This window comes from Ipomoea triloba, chromosome 12 (assembly GCF_003576645.1).
Source record: "Ipomoea triloba cultivar NCNSP0323 chromosome 12, ASM357664v1".
NCBI lineage: Eukaryota > Viridiplantae > Streptophyta > Magnoliopsida > Solanales > Convolvulaceae > Ipomoea > Ipomoea triloba.
The window spans coordinates 27,402,294-27,414,529 of NC_044927.1; the positions used below are offsets into that span (position 1 = coordinate 27,402,294).

The 12,236-nt window shown below is 37.6% G+C and overlaps 3 protein-coding genes across 5 annotated transcripts in view; all 3 read right to left on the reverse strand.

Annotated features, from left to right (window-relative positions):
• Positions 1–115: 115 nt before the first annotated feature.
• On the reverse strand, positions 116–2,954 carry LOC115999023 (E3 ubiquitin-protein ligase SINAT5-like). The gene is made up of 3 exons (XM_031238744.1): positions 2,356–2,954; positions 1,223–1,609; positions 116–682 (listed from the first exon to the last, which is right to left on the reverse strand). Exons 1-3 carry the CDS (start codon positions 2,596–2,598, stop codon positions 317–319), a joined length of 996 nt encoding a protein of 331 aa, XP_031094604.1. The 5' UTR covers positions 2,599–2,954; the 3' UTR covers positions 116–316.
• A 1,181-nt stretch (positions 2,955–4,135) lies between these two features.
• On the reverse strand, positions 4,136–8,606 carry LOC115999022 (CLP protease regulatory subunit CLPX1, mitochondrial-like). Of its 3 annotated transcripts, none has more exons than XM_031238742.1 (15): positions 7,952–8,083; positions 7,710–7,771; positions 7,216–7,320; positions 6,949–7,028; positions 6,733–6,783; positions 6,558–6,632; positions 6,396–6,473; positions 6,144–6,200; positions 5,759–5,829; positions 5,568–5,667; positions 5,319–5,423; positions 5,070–5,132; positions 4,850–4,972; positions 4,576–4,731; positions 4,136–4,477 (listed from the first exon to the last, which is right to left on the reverse strand). In XM_031238742.1, exons 2-15 carry the CDS (start codon positions 7,726–7,728, stop codon positions 4,400–4,402), a joined length of 1,161 nt encoding a protein of 386 aa, XP_031094602.1. In that variant the 5' UTR covers positions 7,729–7,771; positions 7,952–8,083; the 3' UTR covers positions 4,136–4,399. The 3 variants fall into 3 exon arrangements, with proteins under 3 accessions (XP_031094602.1, XP_031094600.1, XP_031094601.1); XM_031238740.1 differs by having other exon boundaries at positions 4,251–4,477; positions 7,216–7,316; positions 7,952–8,601; XM_031238741.1 differs by lacking the exons at positions 4,136–4,477; positions 4,576–4,731 and having other exon boundaries at positions 4,869–4,987; positions 7,216–7,316; positions 7,952–8,606.
• A 396-nt stretch (positions 8,607–9,002) lies between these two features.
• The window catches only part of LOC115998096 (protein DEFECTIVE IN MERISTEM SILENCING 3-like), a 4,525-nt gene continuing 1,291 nt past the window's right edge, over positions 9,003–12,236 (reverse strand). Inside the window, exons 3-8 of the mRNA XM_031237569.1 lie at positions 11,437–11,551; positions 10,943–11,174; positions 10,437–10,628; positions 10,013–10,333; positions 9,648–9,870; positions 9,003–9,428 (exon numbers count right to left, since the gene is read on the reverse strand). Coding sequence (XP_031093429.1) covers positions 9,417–9,428; positions 9,648–9,870; positions 10,013–10,333; positions 10,437–10,628; positions 10,943–11,174; positions 11,437–11,551 — 1,095 coding nt within the window. The 3' untranslated portion in view covers positions 9,003–9,416. The remainder of the gene's footprint in view (positions 9,429–9,647; positions 9,871–10,012; positions 10,334–10,436; positions 10,629–10,942; positions 11,175–11,436; positions 11,552–12,236) is intronic.

Sequence of the window (12,236 nt, forward strand, 5' to 3'; positions counted from 1 at the left end):
AATAACCATTGAGTCTCGGTCAAATCCCATTCGAGATGACATACATGAGTGTCTCCATGTCAAAACTATTTGTTCATTGAAACATGCTATGAAGATGGAGAATAAGAAGGTCAGGTTGGTTATTAACAATTGATAACTCTATATTCATCCATGGCGAAAATGCAGCAGCATCCTAATACATTCACAGAGCACAAATTTTACTAACACAAAGAGGCTCACACTCTCACACACACAAGAAGCAATCCACAAATCCATGGAGGAGAATTATCACTCCCAAAGGCTGAAGGGGGGGGGGGGGGGGGGGGGAGGGGGTCGCTTAACTGCTACAAATATTCGGTATACACACCCCAGAATCTGGGTTTTGCTGCTCCTTCCATATCCTCCCGGTGACCCTAAGCTTCAGTTCCTTCCTATCCCCACCGGAGAAGAACAGTGCCATGTTACGTTGAATGATAAGGCCATCGTGACTGTCCCTCACCTTGCGGTGGCTGTCTCGGATACTTCTTGGAGTACCTTCCCATATTAGCTTTCTACCGCTTCCTCCTACTTCGAGACTGTAGCTGTAATTGCGGGCTTCAGTCTCGTCGCCCATGAAGCGGACAAAAGCCATGTAAACAGGTGCCATGCCAAGCTGGAAGGCCTCAAAGTGAAGACAGAAGTACTGGCCAAAACAGTGGAAGACCTAACAGAGGAAGGAGAAAGGAATCAACTGAAAGGTTTTCGTTTGGTTGCATATAACAGGTATTGTAAATCAAGTTATTAACACAAAGATATGCAAATGGGACTATAGCATACATATATCCAATATCCTTTTGGAAGAAAGTAAATGCACACTTGGATACAAGAAATCCCTACTTAGATCATTTAGTGGAAAAGTTTATGAAATCTAATGTATTTCTTAAAGAAAACAATTCATCAGAAAATTCAAAACTCAAGCAATAGTATGCTGTGAGAAAAACGAAGTAAATATAGATAGAACCCCAGACCCCGTCCTTCAAGTTGCAGCATAATTCAATCCAAGAGGCCGTTTAGACTGCTGATATTTCATGCTATTTTCAGTCAGAAAAAGAAGACAACAAGGAAAGGTCTTGCACCAGCAAACCCCATGTAAAGGTATCCGATACCAATTACCAAGAACAACAAGAAACAAATTATTTTATGACGTTCACAATCAGTACTATTGACACACTAATTAAAGGATGTAAAGAAGTGCTTCACTTACAGTCAGCATCCATGTGGCATTTTCTACTTCCCGCGGATTAGACTTGACATATCGATGGTTGAATGTGCATCCTGTGTGCATGTCAACTTTGTGGTCATCTCTCAAATGAGAAACCAGGTAAGGTATATCACCGGTAACTGAACACTCTGATCCAGCGTATGGACAATTGTATGGTCTAAAATTGCAAATTGTCTCATGTTTAAGCTTGCTGTAATATGGGAATATTTCTGGACACCCCAATGAAAAATATCTGCAGGGAAGTTCAAGCGACTCTGCTACCTTTTCTAACGCCAAACACCGAATATCGCCAAGCTCTTGTCTGCAAGTCGGACATCGGTTGTGCACCTTCGCTTTACAGGTTGAACAGAGCGTGTGCCCATTGTGGCACTGCAAAAACGAAAAGTTCACCTCATTGTTAATACCCTTGTCAAATCCATTCTTATCGACACACCCATACGAATCCCTTTTCCTAATAATAAAAATTTTTTCCTTCCATGATCCCAGAGAAAAATTGAGTCAAAATATATAATATCAGAATCAAAGTAATTAACTTTGATTTCCCCTCGTCAAATTCTTTACATGACTAAATTCAATGCCAAGGTCTGCAATTCAACATACCAAATGAAGAAGTGATGTAAATGCAGGAAAGTATCAAAGTGAAGTTATATATTCATCCTTCTGAAAAGAATCAAGACATGTTTTACACCAAGGAAAACTCATTAAAATCACAAAGAAAGGCTAACAAAAAAACATATTTTTTTTGAAAACATATTTTAAATCCTGAAAACAACAAAATGTTGTTAATTTCTCAACACGGTCCGATCTATACCACTCATATGTGAATGCCTAGCAGAAGATAAATAGATAATCTGTTATAGCATAAAAAGAATCCATCCCAACAACCAATAATTGGGTATACATTACAATGTAACTCTGATCCCTAATTTTCCTGAGAATCCATGATAAGCTAGACGACACTAAGATTCAGCCAATGCCTAATCTACACTCAAAAATTGTACTGTGCAACACAGTAAGACACATAAAACTGGAAAAAATTTGTCTGTTTCGCTAAAGATAAAATCCATTTGGAGAATTATAACCCAACAAAAGAACAGAAATGAGAGAGAACGGACCTGATGAATGGGAGGGTACATAGAATTGGTGCAAACGGGGCATTCCAGCAATTCATGGACACTAGTAGGGGCAATTGCGGCCGGCAACAAATTACTCTGCGGCGGCTTAGCGGCGGAGTTGTACTGTTGGTGGTGGTGGTGGTGGTGGGGATGCGGACGCTGAGACGACGGGATCTCTTCCTCTTCCACGACGCCGTCCGACGAAGATACGCACTCGATGCTTTCAATCTCCATTTTATACATACATACGCATGCGTGTCTCTACGAAAATCGTTTCTCCGAATTGTGAATTCGAGGGGAAAAAAACAAAAAAACAAATCAGAATTTTTTTTGTTTTTGTTTGAATTTCTTTCAATTTCTTTTGGGTTCTTCTTTGATCTGGGGAAACAATGGAAAGAAGAATCAAAAGAATTTGAAAGAAAACAAAGAGAACGACAGAGAGAGAGAAAGAGAAAGAGAGAGAAGAGAGAGCGCGCGCGCGATTCCGAGGAACCCCAACCGGAACCCTTTTCCCCTGAAAAGGAGTCTTCTTCTTGTTTCTCCTTTCTCGGAGCCTTTGGGAAGGATGCAGAGAGAATTAAGGATCACCGTTGAATTCTGGTTGTGATTGTGGGCCGGCCTTCATCTAATGGTCATGATTTCTTCTTTTAATTCGTAATTTCAATGAAACATTTTTCACTGTTTCCAAAAAAAATGAATAAAAAATTATTGATTTCAATTTGGTGGGATTATTAAAGCGTAGAATTCAAATTATGAGTGTATAGTACGCACCACCGCCATGTATCATTACATGCATATTCAAAAGATTTCTTTGAATCAAATTATGTACTAATTAAGGTAATTTATTTGATTATTTATAATAAAGTGGGTAGAATTCAAATTCAAATGGTAATTCAATGGAAAAGTACACCTAAACGAATAATACAAACTCGGTTGAGCAGGTTTCATAGGATTTTCCTGGTATATATCTTTTCTATGTAATTAGCAAGTTAATACAGAATTTGTCAAGTGTCATCCGATAATGATTATGAATTTTCTTCGTCACAAGAAAGAAAAAAAAATCACAAATTTCATTTTCCATTATATGGAGTACTTTGTAACTCAGTAATTTATGATGCTTATAACTTTGTAACTTGGTAATTTAGGATACTTGATAAGCAGATAGCTAATACAATTGCAAAGTTGGAAGTTTTGATAATCCTAACTGCTCCAATATTTCTCTCAAATGCAACCATGCAACCATAATCATTAACAATAAATTATGGCATTAAGAATAACATTGAAGAGAACTTTAGCCCTTTACAGCTTTTGTGTTGACAACCATGGAAAAAGCTCTCCTTAATTATGGATCATAACGTGTATATGTTTCATATAATCTTATTCAATATCATGTAATTTATGGGTTAAATATTTATAATAAATTAATAGTGTTTTGTGGCACTCCCTTAGATTCTAAGTGTGTCCAACATGATGATTCAGGCTAATGTATACAATTCTCATGGCGTTTTCTTTTTTCCTTTTTACTCAAGGAAAGTTACTATACGTTTCCTTTTATTCATGGTACAATAATTAAGGTGTTACCTGCCAATGACTTTGTGGTTTAGTGACACGAAATGACTCTCCCAAATAGGAGGTCATGAGTTCAAGCCTCAGTAGGGGCGGTATTAACTCTTTGTACTTCAGTAGTTTAAAAAAATAGTTATAAACAGATCCTACATTGTGACAGAGTCAAGTAATACTAAAAAAAAAAAAAAAAGTGTTACTTCAAGAGGCGACCAAATAATCCTATTTTAAGGTTACGAGTTCAATTATTGTCAATACCTTCTTAGTCAAATTCATCACACAAAGCCTTCCTATTACATATAAGTAAAATTTACCCGGTGTAAACCCTCAAGTAGTAGCCGGCTGGCCGCGATTTCCCTCGTCAGCCAAAAATAATAAATAAATTAATGCAGCATTATACCAAGTTGTGAGGATTAAACAATTTATGATTGAATTTATATTATATATATGCTGTACAGAGTTGAAACTATAACATGTGTGCTTACACAGCAGCGACAGAAGGAAGCTGCTCCGGCTCCGGTTCCGGCAAGCCGTCGGCCACCCACCCTTCTGAGGTTGTCTGTAATGCAACATAAAAGAAAAACATTAAACATCACACCATTTCCTGCTAAATCGTATGGTACAATCAAATTTTGAACCTAGAAAGATAGAACAAACCTCGGAATCTTTTAGTTTACAGCGTGAAAGATAGCGGTCAAATGCACCCTTCCCGTAAAGGATTTTAGCGCCGGATCCTTGGCCATCTGCTCCAACAGACTTGGAATCAACAATGACGGCGTCTATTACATCATTCCCGGTTCTGACATCAGGAATCTGCACAACACGTAGGAATGGAATATATCCCGTTTCATCTACCTATAGAGTAAGGCGTTTACTACCCAAGTCCTAGCTTAAGCGGGGAATTTAAGAGTGGGAGAGAAGAATAGTGTACCTCATACATGGCATCCATTAAAATGTTCTCCAATATGGATCGCAATCCTCGGGCACCTGTATTCTTAGTTATTGCTTTTCTAGCTATGGATCTCAAAGCATCTTCAGTGAAATGTAGTTTTACCTAAGAATTGAATGGCTGCCGTTTGTCAAATACAATATAATGTAGCTAAAAGTTCGAAGAAAATGGTAAAGGAAAATGCCATTGAACTTATGCTCACATTATTCATTCGGAACATCTTTTTGTACTGCTTCCCCAACGCATTTTTTGGCTCTGTTAGAACCTAGAAAAACATTCCGTTGACCGGTTAACACTATAAGGAAACTCATGTATAATCTCTAGAGACTTAACGACGCCTACAATATTACCAAGTGAATACCAATCAGACCTAACGTCCACCGCTAATGCACACAACAATATTATATTAGCATATGCACGAAACAATTGTACCAATTTCAGGTATATTTACCTGTACAAGTTCATTCTCAGTAAGAGCAGATAAACTAACAAGAACCGGAAATCGTCCAACAAACTCTGGTATCAAGCCGTAAGAAATTAAGTCACTACTTTCAACCTGCAAACAACAAAACATCCAATATTAAAGTAACATATGAAAGAAATACTTATTTACTAATGTAGTAATGTGGGCCCATAACAACACCCATTATTGTTCGTTATCTGTTACTCCATAGTCCATACATTTATTTAGAGAACTTACTGTCTCCAATAAAGAAGACGTAACAGTAGCACTGGTAACCCCACCAGTTCTCATGTTAGCTCGAACTGGTGACCCAAAGCCAATAGATGAATCTTGACATCTGAAAACATGACAAGGAGATATAAGATGTCTAATAACCAAGAATAATACCACCATAAAGACGGGACAAGAGAATGAAACAAAAGTATGACCTTTCTGAGATTGTTTTCTCCAAGTCAATAAAGGCACCACCACATATGAAGAGAATATCTTTTGTGTCAATCTATCAAAACCAAAAAAAAAAAAAAAAAAAAAAAAAAAAAAAAAGCTGCAGTGAATGGTAGATCTCTTGAAATGGATCGAATATAATCTTCTAAGTTGATCTTGAACAGCAGAATAAATGAAATGAGATAACTTGTAAAAATAACTCTATTAGAAAAGCACGCACACATTTTCGTTCATCTATAGATTCATTGTTCTAAAATTAATTTTCAGTACACACTACCATAAGGTAAACATATGGACTAGCATGATTTAGAGAAGGAAAAAAATAATAATAATACAGAATGAAACATAAGTCATGCGGCTTGATAGTACCTGAATGTTGTCACCTCGAGGGTGCTTCCGGGCTCCCTTCTCAGGGACATTAACAATCTGCAATAGAAAGTTATATAAAACTCAAACAAACTGCCCTACTAAATATGATTATCTGCTCAGTTAGCCTTGAGATATTAAGAGGGAATCCCGTGAGTGACATGGAAGGGAAAAGAACCACACCCCATCTTCTACGGTAATAGTTCGTGAATGATACAGAATATAATAATCAATACTAATGAATATGGCACTTACTGTTCCTTCAAGCATTTTCAATAATGCCTGCTGGACACCCTCCCCTGAAACATCCCTACTGATGTTAAGGCTCTTGGCCTGTAAGTGAATAGTTAGAGTAATCAGTTAAACTTCATAGAAGACTATGAACAAAAGTTTCACGACCAATTCTGTAACAGTAACCTTCTTCGTGATCTTGTCAACTTCATCTATATAAACTATGCCTTGCTGAGCAGCTTGCACATTATAGTCAGCAACCTAAATGAAGTCACCCCAGAAGCATTAATCAATCAGAAACAAATTCGGCATTGAACAGTAAATAAATGGAACAAGATAGAATAGGCCATGCAACAGTCACCATGAGCAGTTTATGTAAAATGGATTCCACATCTTCCCCGACATATCCTGCCTGCAGACAGAATAAGCAGTAATAAGTCTAAAATATTTTTGATAAATTACACACTGTTACAGGAATACAAATTAATGTTCAGAACGAAAGCAAATGGAAATTAAAAAAGAAAACCAATAATTAATGGTTTTATATGTCCAATAGGATGATAAAATGAAGACTTGCCTGAGTAAGTGTAGTGGCATCTGCTACTACAAATGGAACATTCACCAATCGTGCCAAGGTCTTGGCAAGTAAAGTCTTCCCTGTCCTTGAAATGACATCCAAATTGCTCGAGTGAAAAAAGTAACACAAATAAAATATACAAATTGCTCAAGTGCATGAGGAAAATGAAAAGTTTCTGAAAAGGGTTTGAATGTATTTCACCAAAGATACAACATTTCTTTTACAGGTTGAGTAAAGACACAGAAATAACGGAGCAACAAAGATTACCTGAACCTGTTGGCCCCAATAAAAGAATATTACTCTTCTCCAACTCCACACCTTCATGTTCAGTTTCCTCCACTTTATCACTGCCTGAATTTCCTGGAGTCCTATCTTACCACATTGTAATGACAAACATTAGAAAAGTAAAAATGCTATGCCTTTTCTATGCACATGTAAGAGAACTTGTCCCCTGCTCAAAAGAACTCCACATTCTTATTTCACTCAGCACTAACTAAGACTATCTCATTCTCATATGCATCCATGCACAAAGTAAACAGAAGATATTGAGCCTGACAGCCGTAGTGTGGTCCTGTTGTGAGGGTGGCTCCTTGTGGCCGCCCTCCCACCTATTGGGCAGCTTATTCACCGCGATTTACACCTCCACAATCCTGTCGGGCAGGGGTGTGAGGCACTTGGGGCTAGAGATTTTGCCTTTGTGGGCAAGTACACAAAAGAGAAAAATTCACAGCTGTCTGCAGAAAACTATAGTGAGAACTAACCACTTTTCGGCATAGTCATTGTAGATTCTCATATAGTGATTATATACAGCTACAGAGAGGACCTACAATCAGATAATACAGATGCAGTAAGATAACACAACACGATCATCAAAAATATATGGGAGTTTTTTTTTTTTTTTTTTTCTAAAATGAAAGAACAAATTACATCAAAAGATACTCTTAGTCCTTCACGCCTGCAGAGCAATTAGGTACAGAAAAACAAACAAATAGAAATGGATGACCTTCTTAGCTTTCTCCTGCCCAATTACAAACTTATCAAGCCCTCTGCATATCTCCTTCGGGGTCGGAAAATTTGGACCCAAATTGGACCCTCCCCAACACCCATCGTCATCGGGACCCGAACCCGAGTTCGGACCATCCCCTTCGTCCACCTCACCGAGCTTCACACCCGGCCGGACCGCAACTCCGTCTCCGGGAGGCTGCCATACTTCCGGCGGCTCTCCATATGAGCTAGAAATGTCAATTTTCCTCTTATTACTCGGATTACAATACTGTGAATTCCTCGATTTTTCGCACCGCCAGTCACCAAATTCCCCGGGAACCAATGCGAGTTTGAACAAATTGACATTGTGGGGCGAGTTCGCGAAGAAGCTCTGCAACCTGGCCCTCGACCTCGAGTTCCAGTGGATATTACCTAAACGCCCCGCGTGCATATGGTTGAGTATGAAGTATCTAAACTGCGAAACTGCTACAGAAGCGGTACCCCTCGCTGATTTTGATCTCAACGCAGCAGCCATAGCTTATTTTGCTTTAAGAAATTAACAACAAAATAAAACGAAGAAAAAAAAAATCTTTAAAAGGATGGAGTTTTATCAGTGTAGAGTAAGAAAGGTGTGAATTTTATTAAGAGTATGGATGAGTAAATTTCAAGAATTGGGGATATTTCCGTGAAAAATGAAATTTTGGGGATTGGAAGAGAGATTAAGACAGGGCATATATATTGGGTGTGAATAATTTACTATAGAGTAATTTTTACACGTAAAATTATGTTGTAACTTTAAATTGACTCAAATCAGTCTAAGTTAATTCTAACAGACAAAAAAATAGCTCATAACTAACAAAATTAAATCAAAAAATCAATATAAAACTATACTTTCTTATGATTCTTTTTCATGAACCAAAAAGGTCAATAAGATAAATTTCACCTAGACTAACAAATATTGTTTGTATGTCAATAACTTTGTGACATGAAGTAATTTTCTCAAATGAGAAATCATGGGTTCAGTAAAATGAGAAAATATTGAATCTTTATGCTTCAACAGATCGAAAAAGTAATTATAAATAGATACTATATTATATCAGAGTTAGTACGTTGTAAGCATGAAACAAGCAAACTTTTCTAGTTCAGCCAGTCTAACAAAGATGCCGTTATGCAGCAGTTTGTACAGTTACATCTAGGGCACCACCAATGGGGTTAACAAAACAACTGTCAAATAGTTGGCAGAATTACAGACACCTTCCTAGCATAAGTGGTCTTAATGGACAATATTAATGTATGAAAAAATTAGCACAATTGCACAAGTTTGATGCTCGAATCAGCCAGCACTGTCGACTAAACCGGGCACGATTCGACATATTACATACACTGAAGAAAACTATGCTGAGATTGAAGCTGAAGTTGCAAGATACTTGTTGAGCTTCCATCTTCTATACACCACAACATGCTACAACCGCTATCCTCCAAAACTAGAGCTGCATCTGGACAACAGTAGAAACGCCAAATTGAGCATCAAATTAGCGGAGATGATTTTGATCAGATGAAAACAATATGGAAGAAGAGTAAATTTCCTGTAAGATTGGTAGTGGTTTGACAATTATGTAACGAATAAAAGCATTGGTTAAGGTCAAACAAGGATGAATTTAGTTTCGTTATCCTAAGGGTAGCATATTACTCATATTTTATGGGCACGGAATTACCTGAGTTTGATATGATGAGCTCTGAGCGAGATGCTTGATAAACTCTTGTTTCTTTACTTCAAAGTTGAACCGGGCATGATCCAGCAATGCTTGTTCTCTCTGCATATCTTCCATAATTCTTTCTTTTTCCCATTTAGTTTCCTTTAGTTTATTTTCGACTTGGAAATAGTTCAGAGGTGGAATTGGCCTTCCAAAGCTGTTGGGAAATTTCACGCCTACATCCCTTCATTCATACATAACATGAAGAGAAAAAATTTAAAAACCGCATCAATGAAATAAAACAATTTACTAACAAATTTATTTGTGTGAGATAGCAGCATAAACACAATAAGCAAACTAGCTGTCATATATGACAGTTATTTTACCTATTTCCCAGGGAAAAAATGCCATCCCTTTTTATCATCCCACCATCCAAAGATACTGCTCCGCGGCTTATACAAGGGAGAGCCCGAAGCATCTCCAACCTTGTATTGTACACTTGTAAGCTTGAAAAGAGGTTATAGAACAGAGTCTCTCTTAGGCCATGACCACTGCCCGTAACACAAAACACATTCATGCTATCAACATTGATCATATTTACGGCAAATCCAATAAAACCAGGTGGAGATTCGCCATTTGGTAATTTAGGTTTTAGAAGATCAAGCCTCCTTTGTGGGTCATCAGCTATGAAATCACCAGAAAATGGACTAAAAAGGCAACCATAAGAGGGTCAAGGAGGATTTTAGAAGTATAAAACAAATGCATCAAGGTTGCAAAAGTGCAAAACATAACGTCATATTCACCCCAAACCTTAAGTTTTCAAGGCAGATGACAAGAAACCTGCCATCCAAAGGCTGCCCAATAGATGCTCCTAGTCCATGAAGGCCAGAGCTTTTATTTATTAAGCCTTCTTTGTCATATGTTTCCAGTGCTAAAACACCATCATAGGTCTTGCAAACAACTGCTAACATGGTTTCCAGCCCCAAATAATCCGAGAGAATCCTGATTTTCAGATATTTAAGAAAAATTTTCAGCCATAATACTGAATGACTGTGGCTATGCCATAACTCTTCAACTAACATGCTTCTTGCATATGGAAGTCAAAAGTTTCACCAATCTAGATGAATACTAAAATCCACTAACCCAGGCTCATAATGTCACATGGTCTACCAGATAGCTGTATTCAGATCACATAACATTCATAATGATTTTTCAAATACAATGGATAGAATAATTGAACTAATAATGTAAGTCAGATAATGGATGGAGCAACAAAAAACTAAAAAAGCATATATAAACTGGGAAGTAAACCTAACCTGCTGAGGTTATCATCTTCAACACTTCCAAGCGTAGCAACGATACCAAGCACATCCTTTGATAATGGAATATTAGAAGCCTGAGCTCCATGATTCATTTTCAGATGGCACAGAACTGCAGCCGCAGATCTCCCACTCCTCATAATCTGTTTAACTGTCTCCTCCTCACTCCGAGCATCTCGATCATTTTCAATTTCAGGTGCAGCTGCTGAGTGATGTTTGCCAAGTGCAACTGGGAGCAGATATCATTTCAATAATTTTTTATACAGTACCAACATGGATGATAAAAAGTTGGTCTCTAGAAAATCAATAGACACAGAATTGCATAAACTTCACATGATGAGTTTATGGAAACATGCAGACTTGAATGCATAGTATGATACATTTGCTTAAAGAAATTGAATATTCTTCACAATAAAGTTTCTCTTTAGTGCATTTCTTTTGTTATAAATAAGGAAAACCAGATATTTTTCATATTTAGTAAAGAGAACCACCTTGCAGATCTATAATTAAATCATCCAATCTGTTCTTCTTTGTCTTTAAGAATTTCATATTTTCTTCATGTTGTTTGACTCTCAGACCAGTCTCTTGTAAAGCATCCTGACATTTCTGCAGTATTTGGTTGCAATACAGTTTATAATGATTGATTGATCTTACTAAAGTACTGACATAAGCAATAACTCCACCCCAGCCCCCCCCCCCCCCGGAAATGACAGAAATATGAATGCATGGCATTCTATTGACAAAATTGTGAACGAATCTAATAATTGACAAAAATATAAAAAACTCAGTTGCCAAATGCGTTCTATGTCAGAATTGGTCAAACACAAAACGCAAGTGGGACTTGTATTTTTTTGAAAAACGCAAGTCCCACTTGCGTTAAATTTTTTTATTATTACTATTTTTATTTGGTCTCCGGCGATCATATGGTCGCCGGTCGCCGGCTTCTCCAACGAAGGAGAAGCAGGGATTTTTTTTTTGGTCTCCGGATGGTCGCCGGTCGCCGGCTTCTCCGACGAAGGAGAAGCCAGCGATGGTTGCTGGCTTCTCCTTCGTCGGAGAAGCCGGCGACCATATATGGTCACCGGAGACCCAAAAAAAAAAATTAAAAAAATTTAACGCAAGTCCGGGACTTGCGTTTTCAAAAAATACAAGTCCCACTTGCGTTTTGTGTTTGACCAATTCTGACATAGAACGCATTTGGCAACTGAGTTTTTTATATTTTTGTCAATTATTAGATTCGTTCACAATTTTGTCAATAGAATGCCATGCATTCATATTTCTGTCATTTCCC